General features: G+C 41.7%; 1 protein-coding gene across 1 annotated transcript in view; it reads right to left on the bottom strand.

Annotated features, from left to right (window-relative positions):
* The window catches only part of NBAS (NBAS subunit of NRZ tethering complex), a 1,303,215-nt gene that overhangs the window by 651,588 nt on the left and 630,069 nt on the right, over window positions 1-21,558 (bottom strand). Inside the window, exon 38 of the mRNA XM_082252487.1 lies at window positions 13,391-13,514. Coding sequence (XP_082108613.1) covers window positions 13,391-13,514 — 124 coding nt within the window. The remainder of the gene's footprint in view (window positions 1-13,390; window positions 13,515-21,558) is intronic.

Here is a 21,558-nt window from a genome sequence, read left to right as displayed (position 1 = left end):
TGGGTAGTCTTCTCCTCACTGTAATCATAGACGTCAAGGTAAATAAAGTCAGCACTAACATTTTAACCAAGTTACAATGTTTCTTTACACAGCAAGATAGCTGATTGGTTTTATCTGTTGGCTGGAACTGTTTCAATTTCATTACGTATAGTATACAAAATAAGTTTATATTCCAATATATAATATTCCAGGGGCAGTTCTAATAATAATTATTATTGTAGCCTCCTTGTTGATGTTGTCCTTTTCCTTTAAAATGAGAACTCTGGCCATCCTGTACTTAGTGCTGTAGAGAATACTGCTCCAGGGATGCCCACTTTGGAACAGTTTTCAGACATCTCCCTTATTCTAAGCCTATTTTTTTTGCAGGTAACGAAGAGCCAGGATGGAGTCACTTCATTAAAGTCCTTTGCCGCAATAATATGCCACGACATTCAGTCAACTGCTGGGATAAGGAAGACACTTTAGCTGCAGGCAGTACTGGGAAGGAAAACAGAGAAGAACACTTGGACAAGTTGCATTATACTTGCTGTATTAAAGCCTTAGTTCTACATGACACATTAGCAGAACTGTACATATTTATCTGCTGCCTTTGTCTGCCACTGCCTGCGGGATTCTGTTACCTGCTTTGACCCTGCATCACTATGGAAGCTGAAAACTACCACGATCGGCATTGCTACACTTCATCAACTGCCAGGGAGTTGAAGGAAATTTTGAACAGAATAATAGAAGTAGAGGCAGCCCTTGTTTTCTTGAAGAATGCATTTTCTTTAGCGCTACTTGAGACCAGGCGCAGCTCTGATCATATTTTTATTTCCTCATACAAGGAAAATTGCTTCTTTTTAGCCCTATAAATGGAAGCAGCACTAGTGCTACATAAAATGAGAAAACAGACCAGAAATGTTACGGATGCTGGTAAAGTAACTGCCTGAGCAATCATCAGTTACTCAATATAAAACTATATATAAATGACACTGTAAAGAGCAACTCCAAGCAACAAGAATAGTCAGTAGGTAAATAATAAATCATTACATCTGTCTGCTCTAATAATCACTATGCTGCTGCAGGGTCTCATCTGTGTACCTAGTCACAGGACAGCAGTGCTGGGGAGGGAAAACTCAGACTCCGTTTGGTGGTAAGGTCAGAGTCTCTGCAGGAAATAAAAAAAGGCTATCAGTAATAATAGCTCTCCCTATTTCCAGATCTCCCCACCCTGATGACACCATTAATGCAATACAGTAATCAGAAGCAGGGATGGGCAGGATATGGCAAGTGGGGTAACTCCTAATAGGCTAGGTGTGTCTAGGCGCCTATGGGTCAAACCTGTGGCCCTTTGGCACTTATTGTGAGGCTCTTGGACCCTTGCAGGCAGTATTCTGTGTTTTTCCTACCTAGATGCTTCAGACTGGCTTCTAGTAATAAACTTCAGACTGGATTCTAGTAATAAATGTTAGACTGGATTCTAGTAATATACTTTAGACTGGCTTCTAGAAGTTAAACACCTTGGTGCATTTCGTTTTTGCTATCTTACTTTTTTATGTGCTGGCCATCCCTTTCCTCTTATCGTGTGTAAAAGTGAATGACCGTACTCAAATGTATTACAATTCCAAATGGGTTTATTGGTAATCCATCAATACAAAGACCTCATAGCTACAACAGGTAGGGATCAGCTGTTGCAGCTGGGATCTCTTTGTATTGATGAATTACCAATAAACCGGTTTGGAATTTGTACACATTTGAGAGCAGTCAATCACTTTTCCATTTGAAAGTATTTTGGGACTACAAAAAGGACCAGCACATGGAATAGGGCTAGTACAGAGGTGGCCAAAGGTACTTTTTTTTTTCAACAAAATTCTGTCACATTATACAGTGCTAAGGAATCCATGGTAAGAAAACAAACTTAAAGCATATCTCTCTAGAGCAGGGGTTCTCAACTCCGGTACTCGGGACCCACCAACAGGCCAGGTTTGCAAGGTAACTAAATTACATCACAGGTGATCTCATTTGCTGCTCAGTGATTGCAGTATTCTAGTCTGCATTTCCCCCAAGGTAATACTTAAAATATGGCCTGTTAGTGGGTACCGAGGACCGGAGTTGAGAACCAATGCTCTATAGTATGTACTTGGTTCCTCTGCTTTCAAAATGAATACCTTCTGAGAAGGTTTCCTGACACTTAGAAAAAAAATGGGAGACCAGTTGTGTGGCAGTCTCATCTTTGTTCCTGTGTGAAGCGGGTGTGTCCCTTCCCTACAATCAGCTCTCAGAGCTCTCCTCACTAAAGCCCTGTACACACGTAGCGATTGTCGGCCGTAAATATTCGGCCGCCGAACGATCGGACGATTGTAGGCTTGTTAGTATGATGCTTCCGACAGCCGACAGCGCATTTTCGGCAGAACAGAATCTGTCGTGCAGCCAATAAAATGTTTGTTGGCCGTCACCAGAACGGCCGATTGTTCGCCAGTCAGTACAGATTTCGGCCGACAGACAGCAGATTAGCAAGACTGGGCATGCTCAGAAAAGAAAAAAGACAAGGAAAGTTAACCATCACATGACATCACTTCTGCAGTCGGCTGTTGTTGGCCGACAAAATTCGTGTGCAGTCTTTTGCAGTTTTCAACAGACACAACAGCCCTGGACAAAAGACGGCCAATCGTTCTGCCGACGATCGGTACGTGTGTACGGGGCTTTAGTGTAAATTCAGTTCTCTGCCCCCTTTTTTTTGAACTCTCAGACAAGCTTTAAAATAAAAAATGTTTTTTAAATGGCTGTAAAAAGAGAAGACTGCAGATAAAACAGATACAACTTATGTAGGAAGATTTGTTTTGTCTGTGTGTATCATCTGAGGCCAGTCACTTCACTGGGTAGATGTGAGGGTTTACATCCACTTTAGGATTCTAAGTCCACTTTAAGTGTAAATTGTACCGAATGAGAATCTGAGGAACGTTGAACATAAGACTGGAATACAAGTCTGGCATCCACACAGCAGCAGGCAAAATCCAGAAAAAGGAATGCGAGAGACAAATTACTGTATGTGTGTATACATTCATTTTATGTTATGACGCGTTAAGTGGGAGCAGGCACGTGACTTGCCATTCTGCGGGGATAAAGAAAAGGGAGCATCTGCACAGATTGCTCCAGAAATGTCAAGAATGACGCAATGGAGTCAAGCATGACCCACTCGCACAACAACGGGCACTCTGCAGCAGGCGGTGAGGGATTATTTATATGGGTCACGACCACAGCTGATAATATAAAGACATTTCAAAATTCTATATCCACTTTGTTTTCAGATGTCTTCTAATGTATACACAGAATCACACTTTAGACAAGAAATTTGATCTAAAGGGTTATGTTGTGCTAACAGCATATGGTAATGAACAAGTACCAGGAAATTAGTTATTTAACCCTTTTGTGACCAGGGCTAGTCTAGGGTAAATCAACAAGTCTGTTTTAATTCTTGCATCCCCAGCACCATATACTTACTTCCCTTTCCTTAGAATTCCTGCCACGCTATTAAAGCTGAACGCCAGGATACAATTAAGTATGTTCCATGAGTGCTGTTGGACATGCACATTACAAAGCTTCTAATTTTTCACTGTTTAGAAGAAATATACCTTATGTTTGACGTCTTTGCTCCATATGAAGCAGTTACAGCTGTACACCCAGAGGAGGTATCATAGAGGTGGATACATCCCATCTCAGTATGTGAAGTCACTAGTAGGAACTACAATTCCCATCATGCAATGGGAATTGCAGTTGTGAATGGGTGGAATGTGTGTAGGATTGGGACGCATACATTGAACTTATGTAGTGCTCATTTGCATAGCCTGGTACTCACAGGTGTAAATGATCATGGCAGTCCAGGAGACAATGGCCTGTTAGTCAAAGTGTTATTTCAAGGGAGGCAGGAGGGACCAGGGGTCTCCTGACCGGTCAAACAACATTGTTACTGAAGGTGGTTCAGACACAAAGTCTAATGCCCCGTACACACGTACCGATTGTCGGCCGAACGATCGGCCGTCTTTTGTCCAGGGCTGTCGTGTCTGTTGAAAACTGCAAAAGACTGCACACAAATTTTGTCGGCCAACAACAGCCGACTGCAGAAGTGATGTCATGTGAAGGTTAACTTTTCTTGTCTTTTTTCTTTTCTGAGCATGCCCAGTCTTGCAAATCTGCTGTCTGTCGGCCGAAATCTGTACTGACTGACGCACAATCGGCCGTTCTGTTGTCGGCGTACAAACATTTTAATGCCTGCACGACAGATTATTTTTGGCCGAAAGTGCGCTGTCGGCAGCATCATACTAACAAGCCTACAATCGGCAGATCGGTCGTCGGCCGAATATTTACGGCTGACAATCGGTACGTGTGTACGAGGCATAAGACTCCAAGGTTCTCCCACTACAGTGACCACTGTGGGTCTGATATGCATGTTTTCCTTTTTGTTAATGTTTAAGATATATTTCTGTAATCTGATTGTTTATTTATTCAGGATATTAAGCCAGCCTTGCACGGTCCAAATTTCTTTCCTGGAACTATGGGTTGCAGGAAGGAAGTTTGCACGTTTCCCCCGTAAACAAAGGCAGTGCTAACAGGGAAATCAGTCATAGCCTTCTCCCAGAGGGGACGGGAAGGGAAATCCATCCCCGCCTGGAAAAGACAGAGATTTTTGCTAGCTGCTATAATCAGAAGCAAATCCAGCAGGCGGGTTGTACCCAAATTAAACAATCGATCAACTTGGTACATTTAGCCTGCCCATTATTGGTTTGAATCTCGACTGGTTCCTGCAGAAAGTTTATCGTCAGAGTTTATGTGAAACATATCCCCAGTCCTGAAAAAGCTGAACAACCATGAAACACAGACTGAATGTGATATATTATACTAGGATATTTGGAGCTTTCCAATTTATTTGTTGCGATCAAAAGAAGATCTTTTTTATTCTGTTTGTTGCATACAAAAAAGTGCTTGTTTTAGATAACATTACTGCTTTATGTTTAATTAAAAATTCCTAGGGTGCATATTTGAAGTCCCTTTATATATTTTCCTTTTTGATATCTGCTTTAGTTGGGATGATGACCTCATGCAAATATGATGGTTTGAAATAAATTACTTCACACATTTGTTTATCTACAATAGGGAAGTTACAAGACTGATGGCTGGGGAAATAGAGAGCATAGTGGCCAGTGATCCTATTAGTAGATCTCCAAACTATTTAGCGCTGCTCCAGGTTATTCTCATTCTCCATGGTCTGGGGTTTGACAGGTGTCGGATGCCTGAGCCAATTACTGCTCTATGGCTCTGTGAAGCCTATATACAAATGCCCACACCGTTGGCACAAAAAAAAAATAAAAATACTGTGTCTAAATTCAGATCTATGCGGTTGCTGTTGATGCATTTTTTAAGGCATGTTTTGCGGTGTGTTTTGCATTTTTAAACATGCATTTTGGATACGTTTTTGCATGCAGTTTTCATGCATTTTGCTTCACCCCCACCTTTAAAAACACTGTTTAAAGCTGGTTGTTAAGGAGCGAGCAAGGAAGCCGGCCGCTGCCGTATTTCTGCTTTTTTCCTATGTGAAACTTTTTTTGGTGAATGAGTAGGTGAATGTACCCCATACTCATTCACATGGGGGGCACGATCAGGGGACCCCCTTGGTAAAGGGGGACATCTAGATTCTGAAAAGCCCCCCACCTGCAGACCCCCAAAACCACAAGGCATGCAGCCTGGTATGGTTCAGGAGGGGGGGGGGCGCTTGCTCATCCCCTCCATTTCCTGACCTGCCGGGCTGCATGCTCAGATAAGGGTCTGGTATGATTTTTTTTTTTTTTTTTTTGGGGGGGGGGGGGGGACTCCACAGCATTTTTTTTTTTTTTTTGGCACAGGGTTACCCTATTTTTTTTTTTTTGCCACAGGGTTACCCTCTAAATCCATACCAGAACCAAAAGGGGGGGGGGACCCTACACCATTTGTTTCACAAATTTTTTTATATTCAACTGTGAGTGGAGAACCCCGCTAACAGCTGATGACTCATCGGTTAAGGGCGCGGCAGCCGGCTTCCCAGCCCGCTCCTTACCAAACAGCTACACACAGTGTTTTAAAGAGGGGGAAAAAAAACACAAAACAGGAAATGCATCAAAAATGCAAAAATGTGACAATCCCACTTCCCATCCATAACAAGTACCTCAAAGAACTGAATAGCGCCCTCAAGCACTTTGTCTGGTTGGGGAAGAGACCCAGATGCTGTATGACTCATCTCATTAAGCATAGAAGAGTGGGGGGGATTTGCTGGCCCGTAATGGAAGATTACTACACGGCTTCTCTCCTATCTCAAGCAGAGAAGTGGTTCCTCGAGTCTCCAGAGGCACGCTGGGTGCATCTTGAAGCAGCAATGACACAATCCCCGTCTCTACATTGGTTGCTTCTGGCAGACTCGTGGAGACCACTGACACTACACTCATTTCCACCAACCACCAAGGGTACCCTTTTGGCCTGGAGGAAACTTCTTTCTCCCTCACAAATTCCACACAATCCCAAGGAACTCCGTATTTCAATCCAGACACTAGAAATTCTTATCCCATATCTTAAGACACGTATTCTAATGGATCATGGCATTCAGTGGGTGGACGAACTGCTGTCCGACCAGCTGACTGTTCCCTGGGCCAACCTGGCCGACAAATATGCACTCCCCCAATCGGCAAAGTACATATACTTACAGATCAGTACCTTGCTAAAGAAGTGGCCTCCTCCGACCATACAGGTAGATGACCGAATCCAAGCTTTTATCACCTCCCCGGGGATCGGGAAGAAGAGCATTTCCCTGTTTTATAATAACTTGGGCAATAAAAACTCTTTTACACAAACTCCCCCGATGGTGCGTTGGGAACAAGACCTAGGTGTGCAGTTTTCTCAAACTCGATGGACACAAGCATTCCAAGCTGTCTCCTTCGCATCTCCCTGTACGAACCACTGGAATCTCTCCCAGAAAATAGTGGCAAGGTGGTACAAGACACCAGTTATCCTAGCTAAGTTCATTCCAACTTACTCTCCCCAATGTTGGAGAAACTGTGGGCAAGTTTCACATGTATTTTGGGCTTGCATTGGCATATCGAGCTTCTGGAAGAAAATCTTCCACGTCATGGCGGAGATCACTGGCACCCTTAAAAAACCAGACCCCGCTCTTGCAATCCTGCACATAGGAAGTCACGACTACCCCATAGAGTACCGAACTATAGTGGCCCACCTGTTACTGGCGGCCAAGCTCGTCATAGCGAGACACTGGAAGGATGACTTGGCTCCCAGCCACAGGGAAGTACTGATCCAAGTAAATCTCAATTACCAATATGAACGTCTACTACATGCTAGGGCAGCCTCGTCCCTAACATCCTTTGATAACAAATGGGTGGCATGGGCTTCATGGTACCCCACGCAGTAGACCTAATGTTTGATGTATCTTCTGGCATCCATCATGGTAACGTTGTTTATGCTCTCCTTAGACATTGCAGCTCTAACCTCCTAATGATTATTTTCACACACTGTAGTTTCTGTTACTGAGTGAGCGACTGTATATTGTATACTGTTTGTATTTTTTTGTTTTGATGCATAATTCAATAAAAATGATTTGGAAAAAAAAAATGCAAAAATGTGTTTCAAGTGTGACTCCATTGTAGTCTATTACACACAAAATACAATCTGGTGCAGGGGGGAAAAAAAGTCCCCGACCCAAAAATGCATCGGCTGAAAAACGCAAAGATGTGAATGTGTACCATAGGAAACCATGTTAAATGGACTGTAGTGCATTTCTTCAAAATGCACCAAAAAGTTCATAGGTTTGAAAGTAGGGTTACTCAAGGTCTGTAATTCAAAAGTCCCCGTTTATAGCCACACCCCCTTTGACACATTTTACTCTGATCTGGCTTAGTGTTAGAGATATGGCTGTTTGTACATGGCACCAATCTTATTAAACAGATGTTAATGGGACAGAATGAAAATACAATTAATAAAACATGCCTTGGTGCAAATACCAATGCATACAAAGAAGAAGAAACTCTTTAAGGGTAAGAAAGCACCATATTAAACAAACAATATAATTAAAATATAATCTAACCAGAGTTCAGCTTTCGGAGGTGTGAGCTAAAGGAAATATTGTTACTATGGTGGGCCAATCAGCACTTTGAGATTGAGAGTCCATAGCGCTGTGTGAGCTATGACTCTGGCAACTTTTAGGATACACATGGCTTTATTTTCACTAATCACAGAAACTATGCCACGCATGTAGGGAGCTCTGCATATCTGAAAGTTTGCATTGACGTGAACCTGTCACATGTGATCACAGCTCTGTAAAGTACAACATAGAAATCACAATTGGATTGTAAAGTTATAATATACTAATAAAGCTAGTCAACTTCTATTTAAAGTAAAAAATCTGTGAGCCATTTTGGCATTTAAATATAAAGTATAACATTTTTTTTGAAATTTGAATAAAGCAGTGAGAAGTTAGGACCACTGTCAGGTTTTTATTACTGTCCCTCTAATTCACCTAATCATCAATGTAACTGGGGATGACTATGAGGTTAAATCCAAACTTTGGAGTTGCCCACAGAATAGAGATAGAGGGGAATTATTTAATGGGGACAATTGTTCCCATGGCAATTGTCAGGGAAGGCTTGCCCATAGTACAGATGGAGTTTCCAGGAGCATATGTATGTGCAGGCTGGCAACTGGCTGGGCATGTTTGTACAAACGTGCATAGCGTCAATAGGGCTATAGTACTGGCTCATTGTGGTTTGGTCTACAGTGTTGCGTGTGCTTTTTCCTAATTTGTGTGCATGACCTTTGATATTGGCTTTGTCCCCAGATTCTGCTTTTGCCTCCTGTTCTTGCCTAATTTGCTTCACCGTTGCTGACACTGGCCTGTGACCCTGCTACTCTTCTGCCTGATCTGCCTGTCTGTTACCGACCCAGCTTGCCTGACCTGCTCATCCAGCCTGCTACAGCTCCTCCAGTCCCGCACGCCATCACCTGGCTTCTGTTATCTTATGTTCATCCGCAGCCTGCTGCCAGCTAAGCACTGTGCTGTCCTGCCTGCTGTCAGCTGGTTCTGTTTCCTGGTGTCCTCCCAGCAAATTATTAGCTACTACCAGCACAGACTACTGGACTGATCACAGGCACTCATACCTTGCCATGTTCTCACAGCTACTGTTCCTCTATCAGTGGTCCCCTAGCTGGAGCAGTACGAGAAGACAACAACTGTCTAAGAGGGAGTTTTTTTTTTCACATTGTAAAGATATCCTCTCACTTTCTGTTATGTCTACTGGACAGGAATTGAAGGAAAATGTCCATAATAAGACACAAAAAAATGAACCGTGGTTAAAGCCCTCCCCTACAGTATCCAAAATTACAAAAAAATTGAATTTATGTATACTTTAAGGCTAATAAATTCAACATTCCCAGAATTCTAATACACTGGTAATGAAATTATCCCATGTATTTACTCTGACATCTACATATAGCTTAAGGTACAATCTGTGGCATCCACCATAATGAGTCTAGGTTTAATGCAACGTGCATAAAATCTTTAGTCAGATACATTCCGGAGATCTTACACATCTCATATGCATGACAGCAAGACTGCAATCATTTTTATTACAGCCGATACTGTGACAATTGTAGTCAAATCCTTCCACTTAACACGCTCAGGAACGTCAGTGGAATTGCTTATCTGAAGTGGAGAACCAGGTAAAAGTCTCCATTGAAGATTCATATACCCTTTGCAATGTATACGGTTCTCCTGAAGATTAGATTCTGTATTCCAAGCATATTTTGAGTCTGGAATTTTGTCTCTACAGCAGGAAGTTGGGAGAGCTCAAAATGTATCTGTCCCCAAAGTCTACATTTCATTATTGAATAGGGCTTTGTTTAAATTTTTATTTTGTATTACATTGTAAAGGTAAATCGGACACTGGCAGACTCCATGGAAACATGTCTCCTAATTTAATGTGAGCTATTGAATGTGCAGGTTTTCTCTGCTTGAAAATAGATTGGATTTAAACCTTAGCACCCAGAATGAGTCAAGGTTTTTTTTTAATTCAATTAACTAGAAGGTACTTGGACATTGCATTGAAGTGTGTCTTCAATATGAGTGCAATCACAACATAAACTGCCAATGTGAACAGGGCCTTGAAAGCAGCTATAAAGATAACTAGTGTCATACTGCTGGCTTTGGCAAGTAGTGTTTGTTACAGAACAGTGCAGGCACCATCAAATAAGAGGTCAATCAGTCATAGCTCAAGGAACCCCTCACAACTTATGGAGGAACCCAAGGGTTCCACGACACCCTGATTGAGAAAAGCTGGTACATACAGTCAATAAAGTTAGAACTGCCCAGCTTAATTTTTCCACATTAGCGACTTGCTAAATAACAAAGCCAAGATAAGATAATAGGCCCCATATTTCTGTACTAAAAGGATGCATTTATGGGGATAAGAACATTTAAGCTGGCCATACATGGATCAAAATTGTCCCTGCTGAACTGGTCAATTATCAATCCATGTATAGACTAGCTCATTGTATAATCTCGTTGTGATCGACTTGTGTACAACCAGCCTGTCAGGTTTTTCCAAAGTTACAACTATCAAGTTGACTTTAAAGTAAAATATGATATAAAGCCTTTCACCTAACACAACAAAATGTTTTATTGTTTGCCCACCAATTTGCCAAAAGCACCTGCTGACCCTGCAAACCAAATTGTTACTCCATCTCCTTTAGTAGAATAACAACACTGAAGGACAACTCAAGGTAGTGTTGTCACCCTTGCATCAACAAAGCTAGCTTGGCCTAGACTGGGACATGGCAACAACATTGGGGGTATTGCTATCAGCATGGTCACTGCTGATTAAGAAGTTGCTGGCTTGTTGATCAGCAGCAGGCCATGTGTTCATTCATTGGAGCTGTAGTGCCCTTCACATGGAATTGTGGTTTCCTTTTAATAGCAAATTTTACACCTGTTTTTAGTATTTATTATTTGCAAACTTTTTTTGAGTTGCACAGCCAAGAAGATATGAGGTGGCAGGGCAAAAAACAGAATAAATCACACAGGGGAGTTTGTAGTTGAAATCTGGACCTTAAGAATTTCTTACCCAATAAGTCCCTATGTATTTTTTTTTTTTTTTAATAAAAAGCATGAATGCATTTTGATAAGCCACTTACAGATGTAAAATGATAATGACAAAACACAGCAAAAACAAACAACACACAAAAAACCACGCACACAACATAATTAGTGTACCTAAATAGTTATGTAGTTAATCTGGTTAAAAAAAAAAAAAACACAATTCCATCCAGTTTAACCAACAAAGATTATACTCTTGTATAGAGTTGGGAGGGGATAAGACCCTGCTTAGAATATTTGCTGTCTGGAGATCTAACAAGAAGTGAGAGAAAATTTCTCCAAACGAGGGGAATTCCCATCTTCTACAGCTGGCACAAGAACAACTTTCTGGTTGATCAGTGAATTCACTGCAAATGTTTTTCTAAAACAATTTTAATAATCATTATTTATACATATCTTAAAAATATCTATATAAAATAATTCATATACATCCTTAACTTAAAGTGGAGTCCCACCCTGGGAAAGTTTTTTTTTAATAAAAATACCCCCGGGACAGTCAGGGCTAGTGCATTCCACAATGGATAGCCTCTGAACTGTCCCAGGTCGCACTTACCTTTAAGAAGAAATACTTACCTTGAAAATGTCTTGTCCAGCGCTGCCATCTCAGGTGTGGGCAGCTGAAGCCAGCGCGTCCTCTTCGGCGTCCTCTTCTGTGTCCTCTTCGTCACAGAATGCCCTGCACTGGCCCTGCTCGTCATTTCCGGTTTAGGCACGTCATTCCTGCACAGCTTCTGGGCATGCCCAGAAGCAGTTTAGCAAGGTATGACGGCGCCTGCACCGGAACTGACGTTGGGGCCGGTGCAGGCGCATTGATTCCTGGGAGCGATGACGTTCAGCTCCCAGGAATCATTGCAAGCCAGGAAGTGACGAATTGCCGTGGCCGCCGAGGGGAGGAAGAGGAAGTAAGGTAAGTATATTTTCTTCTAAACAAAGTAAAAAAAAAAAATAAAAAATTGTGATTATCCATTTGTTTTTTTCAGGTGACCCGGAGCAAGAAGATGGAGGTAAGTATAATTTTAAGGTGGAACTCTGCTTTAAGTTGTGTGAGTGTCTGCCAACACAAGGGTAGTATAAGTGGACCTCAAAACATAAATCTTAAACATTAGTGTAACATCAATCTTAAAATATATACAGATAATATTATAATATATGGCATATAGTGACATATGATAATTCATACAAAACCACACAAGAATAAAGTGTTAGAGTCCAATAGTGATAAAAAAAAGTATGAAGTCCCACATGTGTAGAGAGAAATAGGACCAAGAGAAGCTTGTTCTAGTGACGGCAATATACATGAATATATGTCCAAAACAGTGTTCAAATGACCAATCACCAACATAGGTGGATTTAATGTTCACCAAAAAAAGAGGCTACCATTACAGCAGCATGTCAGCCTTTATAAGAACAAGATAAACAGGTGCCCAGGTGTCTAATCACCAACACCATGTGACATCAAAAACAGAATCAATAGCTACCAGTACAGCAGCATGAATGCCTGAGTACATAAAAAATCCAACAGGGATCAGTGTGGCAACTTGTTCCCAGTAGTACCTTCTGGTGATCCAGCTAAATAAAGCCTATCAAGAGCCCAAAGGAATGTCTCATAGTGTAGTAAGTTTGTTCACAATACAGGTACATTAGCATAAAAACAAGGCAATGAATACAAAGAACTCACATGTAAACCCACTGCCAACCCAGAATCGTGCAGCAGCGTGACATTAGTACCAGAGTATACGAACCGACGCATTTCATCCAAAGCACAGGCAAAAATTACAACTCTGACACATTTATATCTTGCACCTTTAAACATGTTGTTTATCTCCTCCAATGTACTTGTGGGAAACAGTACGTTGGGAGGACTACTAGGAGTCTTCGAGATCACCTGAGGGAACATATACATAACATCAAGCGAGGTTTCAAGAACCATAGACTTTCAGCACATTTTAGGGATTTTCACGATAGCAACCCTAAGCATTCTTCCTCCTAATCTCTTTTATTTGGATTGATAAACTCAGATTGCACTAGAGGGGGTGTAATAAAACCAGAGAAATGTCCAAGCATGAGATGAAGTGGGTTTATGAACTCGAGACACATGCCCCAAATGGTTTAAAGGCCGATTGGGACAACAAACTGCATCATCAACACAAAAAAATGCAGCTTGTGCATTACTGTAGTTATAGCTTCTTCCACTGTGTACAGAGAAGCACTGAGTAACATAAATGGTACCTTCTGTTGCTGGTATAAGACTGTCCCCTTCACTCTTTGTCTCAGCTAATTTTCCTGTTCTCAAGAGCACCTCAGCAAAACTTTCCTGGGGACTGTGCTGGTATGTTGTGTACGCAGCTTCACTCTGATGGAAGGCAGCAAGAAAAAGAAAGAGGAAAGATCAATTGATGTACAAGTCAAAGTCCAACTAATATTTCTAAAAAGGAAACGGCATGATATTGTAATCACATAAAACTTATGAGAACCACAGGTGAAATAGAAAGACCTTGATAAAACGTGTGTGAGCTGAAAACTGAGTAATTTATGAGCATTTCACACAATTTAGCTGTTTATTTACTTCACTAGAACATTTGCAATTGTGGCTATAAAATAACAAAAAAGTAATTTCATGTGCCCTAGACAGTTAATTAATTTGTTCACTGACTCAGCTGATTGCTCTAAAAATAAATCAGTGAAATGTGAAGCAAGATCACAGTGCTGTGGAACTGAAATAATATAGAGAAACAGGATTTTTGTGCTCAAGGCAGAATCTATTCTGGGAGTTCAATAATGGACACAGAAGTCAGAAACATTTGGGTTATATTGCTGCCTACAGGAAGATTTCAACACAGACATGCAAAAAAAAAAAACAGTGACTGGCCTGATATAACTCTTCCCACTCACAGCATGCCTCCGTTTTGTAGCAAAGCAGTGCGGAAAGCAAGACCATAAACACGGAAAAGTAGGACCTGTGTACCTCAAATGAAAAAAAGAAATCTAAGTTAAGTACAAAAATCCTGCCTTCTTCTTGTTCATTAAGGGGCGCAAGATTCAAAGACATCTGGAATGTCTAAAAGCAGTCCGAAAGAGTGGTGGGCAACATAATAAGCAAAAAAAAAAAAGGCTAATAATTTAAACAAAATGGAGGACTGGCTGCAGTTTAACCACTTCAGCCCAGGAAGATTTACCCCCTTAATGACCAGGAAATATTTTGCGATATGGCACTGCATTACTTTAACAGACAATTGCCCAATTGAGCGACACTGTACCCAAATAAAATGTATGTCCTTTTGCTTCGCCACAAATTTTTCCTTTGGTGCCCTTTGATCACCTCTGTGGATTTTTTTTTTTTTGCACTATAAACAAAAAAAGACCGACAATTTTGAAAGAAAAAAAAAAAATATATATATATATATATATATATATATATATATATATATATATATATATATTTTTTTTTTTTTTTAACTTTCTGCTCTAAAACATATCTATTAAAAAAAAAAAGATCAAATTTCTTCATCAATGTAGGCCAAAATGTATTCGTCTACATATTTTTTTCGGGGGGAAAAAAAATTCCCAATAAGCGTATATTAGTTACATAGTAGTTGAGGTTGAATAAAGACAATAGTCCATCCAGTTCAACCTGTGTAGGTGTGTGTGGCCGTAATCATCTCTCATACCCCTTAATGATCTGATCCTTGAGATGTAAGTCCAAGAGTCTTTTGAAAGTAGCCATACTTCCTACAGTAACTACCTTTTGTGGTAGAGAATTACACAATCTTGTAGCCCTAACAGTATAGAACCCCCTATGCTGCCTGAGGTTAAAACGCTTCTCCTCTAATCACATCGTATGGCCTTGTATCCTCATCCATTCCTTGCGTCTGAATAGCTTTTTTTTCTATGCTGAGATCACCATTGAGGTATTTGTAAATTACTATCACGTCCCCTCTCAGGCGTCTCTTCTCCAGGGAGAATAAATCAAGCAATTGTAAACCCTCTTCATAATTTAGGTCCTCCAATCCCCTAATTAGTTTAGTTGCCCTTCTCTGGAATCTCTCCAGCTCCAACAAATCCCTTCTGAGGATTGGCAACCAGAACAGAACAAGATATTTTAGATGCAGTCGGACCAGAGTTTTATAAAGTGGTAGGATTATAGTTTTATCTCTGGAATACATCCCCTTCCATATCCTGCCGACCGTGGCAGCTGCAGCTTGACATTGCATGCTATTGCCAAGCCTATCCTCTACTAAGACTCTAAGATCTTTCTCCATTTTTGATTCCCCCAAAGGTTCCCTCCCTAAAGTGTATTGTGCTTTTATGTTTTTAGTGCAAAACCTTACACTTCTCCACATTAAACCTCATTTGCCATGTAGTTGCCCACTCTGCTATTTTGCTCAGGTCATTCCGTAAGATATCTGCCTCTTGTTGTGAAGTTATTGCCCTGCTTAATTTTGTGTCATCTGCAAAAACTGAAATTGAGCTACTCATCCCGTCCTCAATGCTATTGACTGATTGTGCAACAGTTATAGCATCTACAAACTATGGGATATAGTAATGGAATTTTAATGTTTATTTTTTATTAGTGATGACACGATTAGCAATTTATAGCGGGACTGCGTGGACAAATCAGACACCAAACACTTTTTTTGGGAACCAGTGACACTAATACAACGATCAGTGCTAAAAATATGCACTATCATTGTACTAATGAACTAATGACACTATCTGTGAAGGGGTTATGATCAGGGGCGGTCAAAGGGTTGACTCTGTGCCTATCTGGTGTTTCAGTGTAGTGGGGGAGTGTAGTGCTTTTACTAGTGGAAGGCATGGATCAGTATGCTTGCATTACATGAACACAGGAGCCATGTCTTCTGTACTGACTGAACGACAATCAGCCTTGTTTACATTGGCAGATCGCCGTTCCGCATGTGTACAGAACAATCAGCGGGTCCCAGCGGACACGGTATGTGAGACCAGCTGATCAGCTCCCACTGTAATTTTACAGCACACACTTGCGCCCAATAAGTGGAAGTGCAAGATCATGTACATATACGTGATCCTGCGCAGCACGGCCGCCCTGCAGCAGTAAATGTGCCTGGTAGAACTTAGTGGAACACATGTGAACAGAAGAGTTGTGAACTGAAAACCAGGTGGAAGCCTTGCAAATCTGGGAAACAATTGACAAAAAGTCAATCAAGCAGTAATCAATCTTAGTAGAGTGTGCACTAACAGGAAATCCTTAAAGTATATGTAAATGCACTGCAATAAAGTACATTTTAAAAATGAAAACATTATGTGCATTTCATAATTACATTTGTTAAAAAAAAAAAAAAAAAAACTTTTTTTGGCTGTTTTATTTGGCAGTCATGTGTCTTCTATAAGGTCGATTTTACACAGAGCAAAGGGTGGAAAATTTCTGACCTCACACAGAGCCAGGAAGTACTTTTCCTGCTTGTGTACACAGAAGCCCATTCCATACTTCTACTGACTGCTACTGGCAGGGGGCATATTGGGAAAGTCTGCTGTGAACGGAAGGGAATATATCTGGAAAGGCTGATTGAGAATGGAAGAGGGCGTGTAAGGAAAGGCATCCTGATCAAAAGACCCTCCAGTCAAGATGTTCAGCTTTGTAGAGACATCCAAATTGATCAAAACTCCAGAATGTTGATTGGAAGTCAGGCGCCCTCCCAGCATCCAAGTCCCTTGCACCCCCCTAGCCTCTCACACTGGCATTCATTGTGATTATCTTCCATAAGACTGAACTCCAGAGCTGGATTCCTGAGCCAGCAGGCCAAAGACAACCTGGCCTTTGATGTCAGGCAAAATAATTTGTTGAGACTCAGCCAATCTTTCACACATATACAGGATGTTGAGTTGAAGAGGTCTGGGATAAAACTGCCAACTTTTCTAGGTCTGAACAGTACATGCCTTTTTTCCCTCAACTGGAGGTTATGGCATGAGAAGATAAGTCAAGCACAGGGGCTAGAACCTTGGTAAATACAATGGGGGTTGGGTAAAAGGCAGATCAAATAAAAGTACCACCAACTGGATGTGCTGAGAACCTATGGCAAAATAAAGAAATCACTGATGTGTTGGGAAAAACAGGGTCTTGCAAGTACATGTCCTTGATCTCTACAGAGGCCAGAAAGTCCTCCTAAAGAAGGGAGGCTATGGCAGACCAGGTGGATTTCATGTGGACCTTTTGGGAGCAAATGAAGGCAATCAGAGCCTTGAGTTCCAAGATGCCTGTATAACGTTTTTGCTCTTGCCAACAGTGTAAAAGTTGACAAAAGAAAACTTGAAATCTTTCCCGAACAGGAACTTAGCTAACCCTCTGTTTCAGAGGGCTGCATGGACATTGTAATCTGAGCAGTGACACTGGAAGACAAGAAGAAAGGAGGAGGTTAAGAGCAGACCTCTAACCCGTGGCGTCAAAAAGCTAGCTTCTACACCCAGGCATCTTGAATGCTGTCTCAATGTCCACAAAGGTTCACAGACGTCTCCCAACTTTGGAAAGTCGAGGTACCCCTTAATGCCCAAGATAACTTGTCTGCACCTTTGAGAGATTTAGGGGCCCAGGGTTTGTGGCGAAACTAGGCACCTGGCTTAGATTTGGTCTTAGAGACTGAAGCCTGGGAGTAACAAAAGTAACTCTTCTTTGCCTCTTTTAAGCGTCAGACCTAGAGAGAAGATGAGCACTCCTTTCCCCAGCAACATCTTTGATGTGGGTGTTAAAGGCAGTTAAAAATTAAGTTCACAATCAAAGGGTGTGCACAGCAAAGATTTTTTACATGCCTGCTCTTTAGCCCAACATTTCAACAAAAAATGCTTTCCGCATATTCACCGATAGGTGATTCATACATAAATTAGATGTAAAATATGCTCAAAGTATAAAAACACAGAACTTTTTTTTTTATTTAATAAAGGAGGTGTATAACCCTTGCCAGTTTTTGTTGGCCATCCGTTTGCATTAGGGGAGATTTCCCTTCACCTCCTCTCCCATAGCCAAATCAGGAAGGGAGAGGAAATCCCTCCAAAGTAAGCAAATTCAATGTGTGTACCACAGCTAGTGCCCTCATTTGGGATTTTCTTTTACTTTCACTTCCAATGATGATGGTAAACAGTGGGTGGTCTCTAGTGGGGGCACAGACAGCAATATAAACTGACAGGTGTTTTAATCCCTCCGCACTCTATCCAAAAAAAAAAAAAAAAAAACATTTTGAGTTTAGTTTAACTTTAAGGTATACTTATGCCCTCTGTGGAGTCAGAAATTCAAATGGCAATTGGACTATAAAATCCTGAAAAATTGCCATGAAATCCTTCTGGGTTATACCCGGAGGGGGCCACGTCTGATAGAGACAAGGAGGGCTCCAAAGAATGTTAGGAGCCAAGAAGGGGACAGCATTCCAGGCTGTTGGTGTTCGGAGAGGAAACACTGCAGTCTGAACTAGAACAGTTAGGCCCCTTTCACACAGCCTGTCCGTAGGACGGACTCCGTTTATCTCAGCAGAAGATCGATCTGCCGATCCCCCCACTGAGCAGGAGGATGACAGCTGTTCTCTGCACTGTGTGTGGAGACACAGCTGTCAGTTCCCCATACAACTCTATGGGGGAATTGGATGGGAACGGACCGTCGGCCCGTTTTCATCTGATCCCATCCGATCCGCTGGACGGATGGAAAATAGGGTTTCCATCCATCCAGATTTGACGGATTGGATCGGATGTCAGCGGACATGTCTCCGCTGATATCCAATGCCCCATAGAGATGCATGGGGGAACCGTTCAGATCCGCCAAAAAAACTGACAGGCAGATCTGAACAGTCCGCCTGTGTGAAGGAGCCCTTAGGCCTGTTTCAAACAGGGTTCAGCTTGTATAAGAACAGAGTGAACAGCAAGCTTTTACAAAGCATTTGCAGAGATTTATGCAAGATTTAACAAACCATTCAGCTCCGGTTTTAAATGTTGACTACTGATCCGAAAAGGAGTGCAGATTGCCACTTTTATACAAGTTGCTAGCAGGCTTCAGCATTATTTGAAACTTGTTGAAAGCCTGCTGAATCCAGCGAGCAGATTGTTTAACCCCTTGGAGCCAGGGGTTTAGGATGCCGAGAGGGGGGGGGGCAGGGTTTATGATCATGTCACCGCCGTGATTGGCTGTCATGGTGGCCACATGATCGGAAAGCAACCAATCGCAAGTAGCGATCGGGAGCTTTATGTTAGCTACCAGTAACTGTGTTGGGAGCTAGCAGGGCATGCACTTTTGGCACATCTGTATTTGCACCAATGCACGCAAATATATGGCGACCTGCCGCCAAGGCCCACCCACCAAGATTCCGCATATTCAAATGCGGCCGGCGCCAAGAGGTTAAAGTGACAGTCGGCACTCCCATTAAGATATCTGTGAAATATGTCCAAACAGGAGCTGACGGGCACTTTAAAGTATTAGAGAAAGCTGATCAAAGCTTGCAGAAAACTTTGCAAAAGCTTGCTGTTCTTATACAAGCTGAAGCCTGTGTGAAACAGATTTTAGTGGATTGCGAGCCAAGAAGACACAATTCAGTGGGATTGTTACGCTTATGTTTTTGATATGACATGTTGCACCTGCAAGTTACTTCTAATCCAAGGTGAAAATCTCCAGCCTACCAAACACTGGAAGCAGGAGACCAAGTTACTGTAGATGACAGGAAGGAGTAACCAAGATAAAACTGCATGTTTCTTGGGATAACGATCAGGGGCAGTAATATGCTAACTCACATTAGATAGCGGAAAAAAAAGAGCACTTTTGTATGTGGGCATGAACTCCAACTGATAATGCAGCACTTAACTCCTCTGCATTTCAACCCTCTCTGTGAAGACCAACAATAGAAAAGGGTATAATAATGGCACCCAGTGGTTGCAATAAAAGGAACAGTTATTGGTGCTGTGTCATGGCTCTGTAACTGGAATGTGCTTGGCAGCTAAAACAGTACACTGAGGTCTGCACATTGCCATAAAAAAAGAGCCTAGGCATGCCACACAAACATCCAATCCAGAAGGATTCAGTTACGGGCTCCAAAGCTATTGATGATAATACACCCAACCAGATAGATTCATAAAATATGAAGTCAAGCAGGATGTAGATGAAGTCTTGAGTGAAGAAAAAAAAATGGCTAGTAAAACACAAACATTTCTCAGTAAAGAAATACATCAATCCTGGGACAACAGAAAAAAATAGGCATGCTGGGAATGGGAAAGGTATACCTGCATGGGCACTATCTTTTTTTAGTTTGCCAGTGTCTAAAACCTCCTACAGGCAGCAGTGTAACCCAAATGTCTCTGTATCCTGTGTCCTTTAGTGAATAAATATTTTTTTTATATTCATGTCACCATATAATACCTAGCATTGAGAAATTACCTGTTTATGTGATCCTAAATAAAAAAAAAAAGTATATAAAACCAAAACCCATACATTTTATTTACTGTAGCGTACCAGTCTTTAGATGTGACACCTGCATTCGTTTTCATTCTTTCTGAGTTATTTTCCCTTTATTTTCTCCTCGAGTATTTGATCCTCAAGTAATCCCCCTTCTGTCCTAGGGTGACAAGCCCACTCATTGCACTGTACATATGGAAAAGCAATGTTGTCAGCCTAGGATAAGATATCAAGAACACCGCTCTCCACTGATCTCAATGACTTAAAAGGTCCCAAAATCAGGGCAAAGTGACAGATTTTCTTATAAGAACAACCCTCCCCTCCTTCCCCACCCACTAATATTTTCCTTAACGGTGCTTCCCTGCAGCTCTATTGCTTCTCCAGAGCCTTTAGTAAATAACTGATGTTTCCAGGTATAGACAAGCATGTAACCTCTTCCTATATTGCAGTGGCTGAGCCTAAGTGGGCAATAACTAGGCCCAAACCACAACATGGAGAATGCACTGGGTTAGGACTGACTCTGAAAGAGCAACAGGTCAATAGAGGAAAGGTGTGTGTGTGTGTGTGTGTGTGTGTGTGTGTGTGTGTGTGTGTGTGTGTGTGCTAGCGGTTCAGTCAAACCTTTTTAAGATCCTGGGCAGAAAATCCCCTTCTAGTTGCAAATTTTAACCTTTACAGCAGCCATGAAGTGTGATCTTGCTTCCACCTCTGGACCCTCCAGCTACTATTTTGACCTAAAATGATTCTGGATCTCAAAACCACGACACGATTTTCAGATTGACCCAAATTATTGTCTAGAATACTATCAGTCTAAATGATGGTGTACAGTACAGGACTAGTATACTCTAAAACCCATGTGTCAAACACAAAGCCCGTGGGCCAAATGCAGCCCACCACATAATTTCATGTGGCCTGGCACCCCCCACGTCCCTGACCCCCACCATGTTCCAGCAGTCCGCAGATGAGAGGAGGACGAAACTCCTCCTACAGATCCTGC

The sequence above is a fragment of the Pelophylax lessonae genome (assembly GCF_965119305.1).
Source record: "Pelophylax lessonae genome assembly, chromosome: 3".
Lineage (NCBI taxonomy): Eukaryota > Metazoa > Chordata > Amphibia > Anura > Ranidae > Pelophylax > Pelophylax lessonae.
This window is presented reverse-complemented; position numbering and strand designations above follow the sequence as displayed.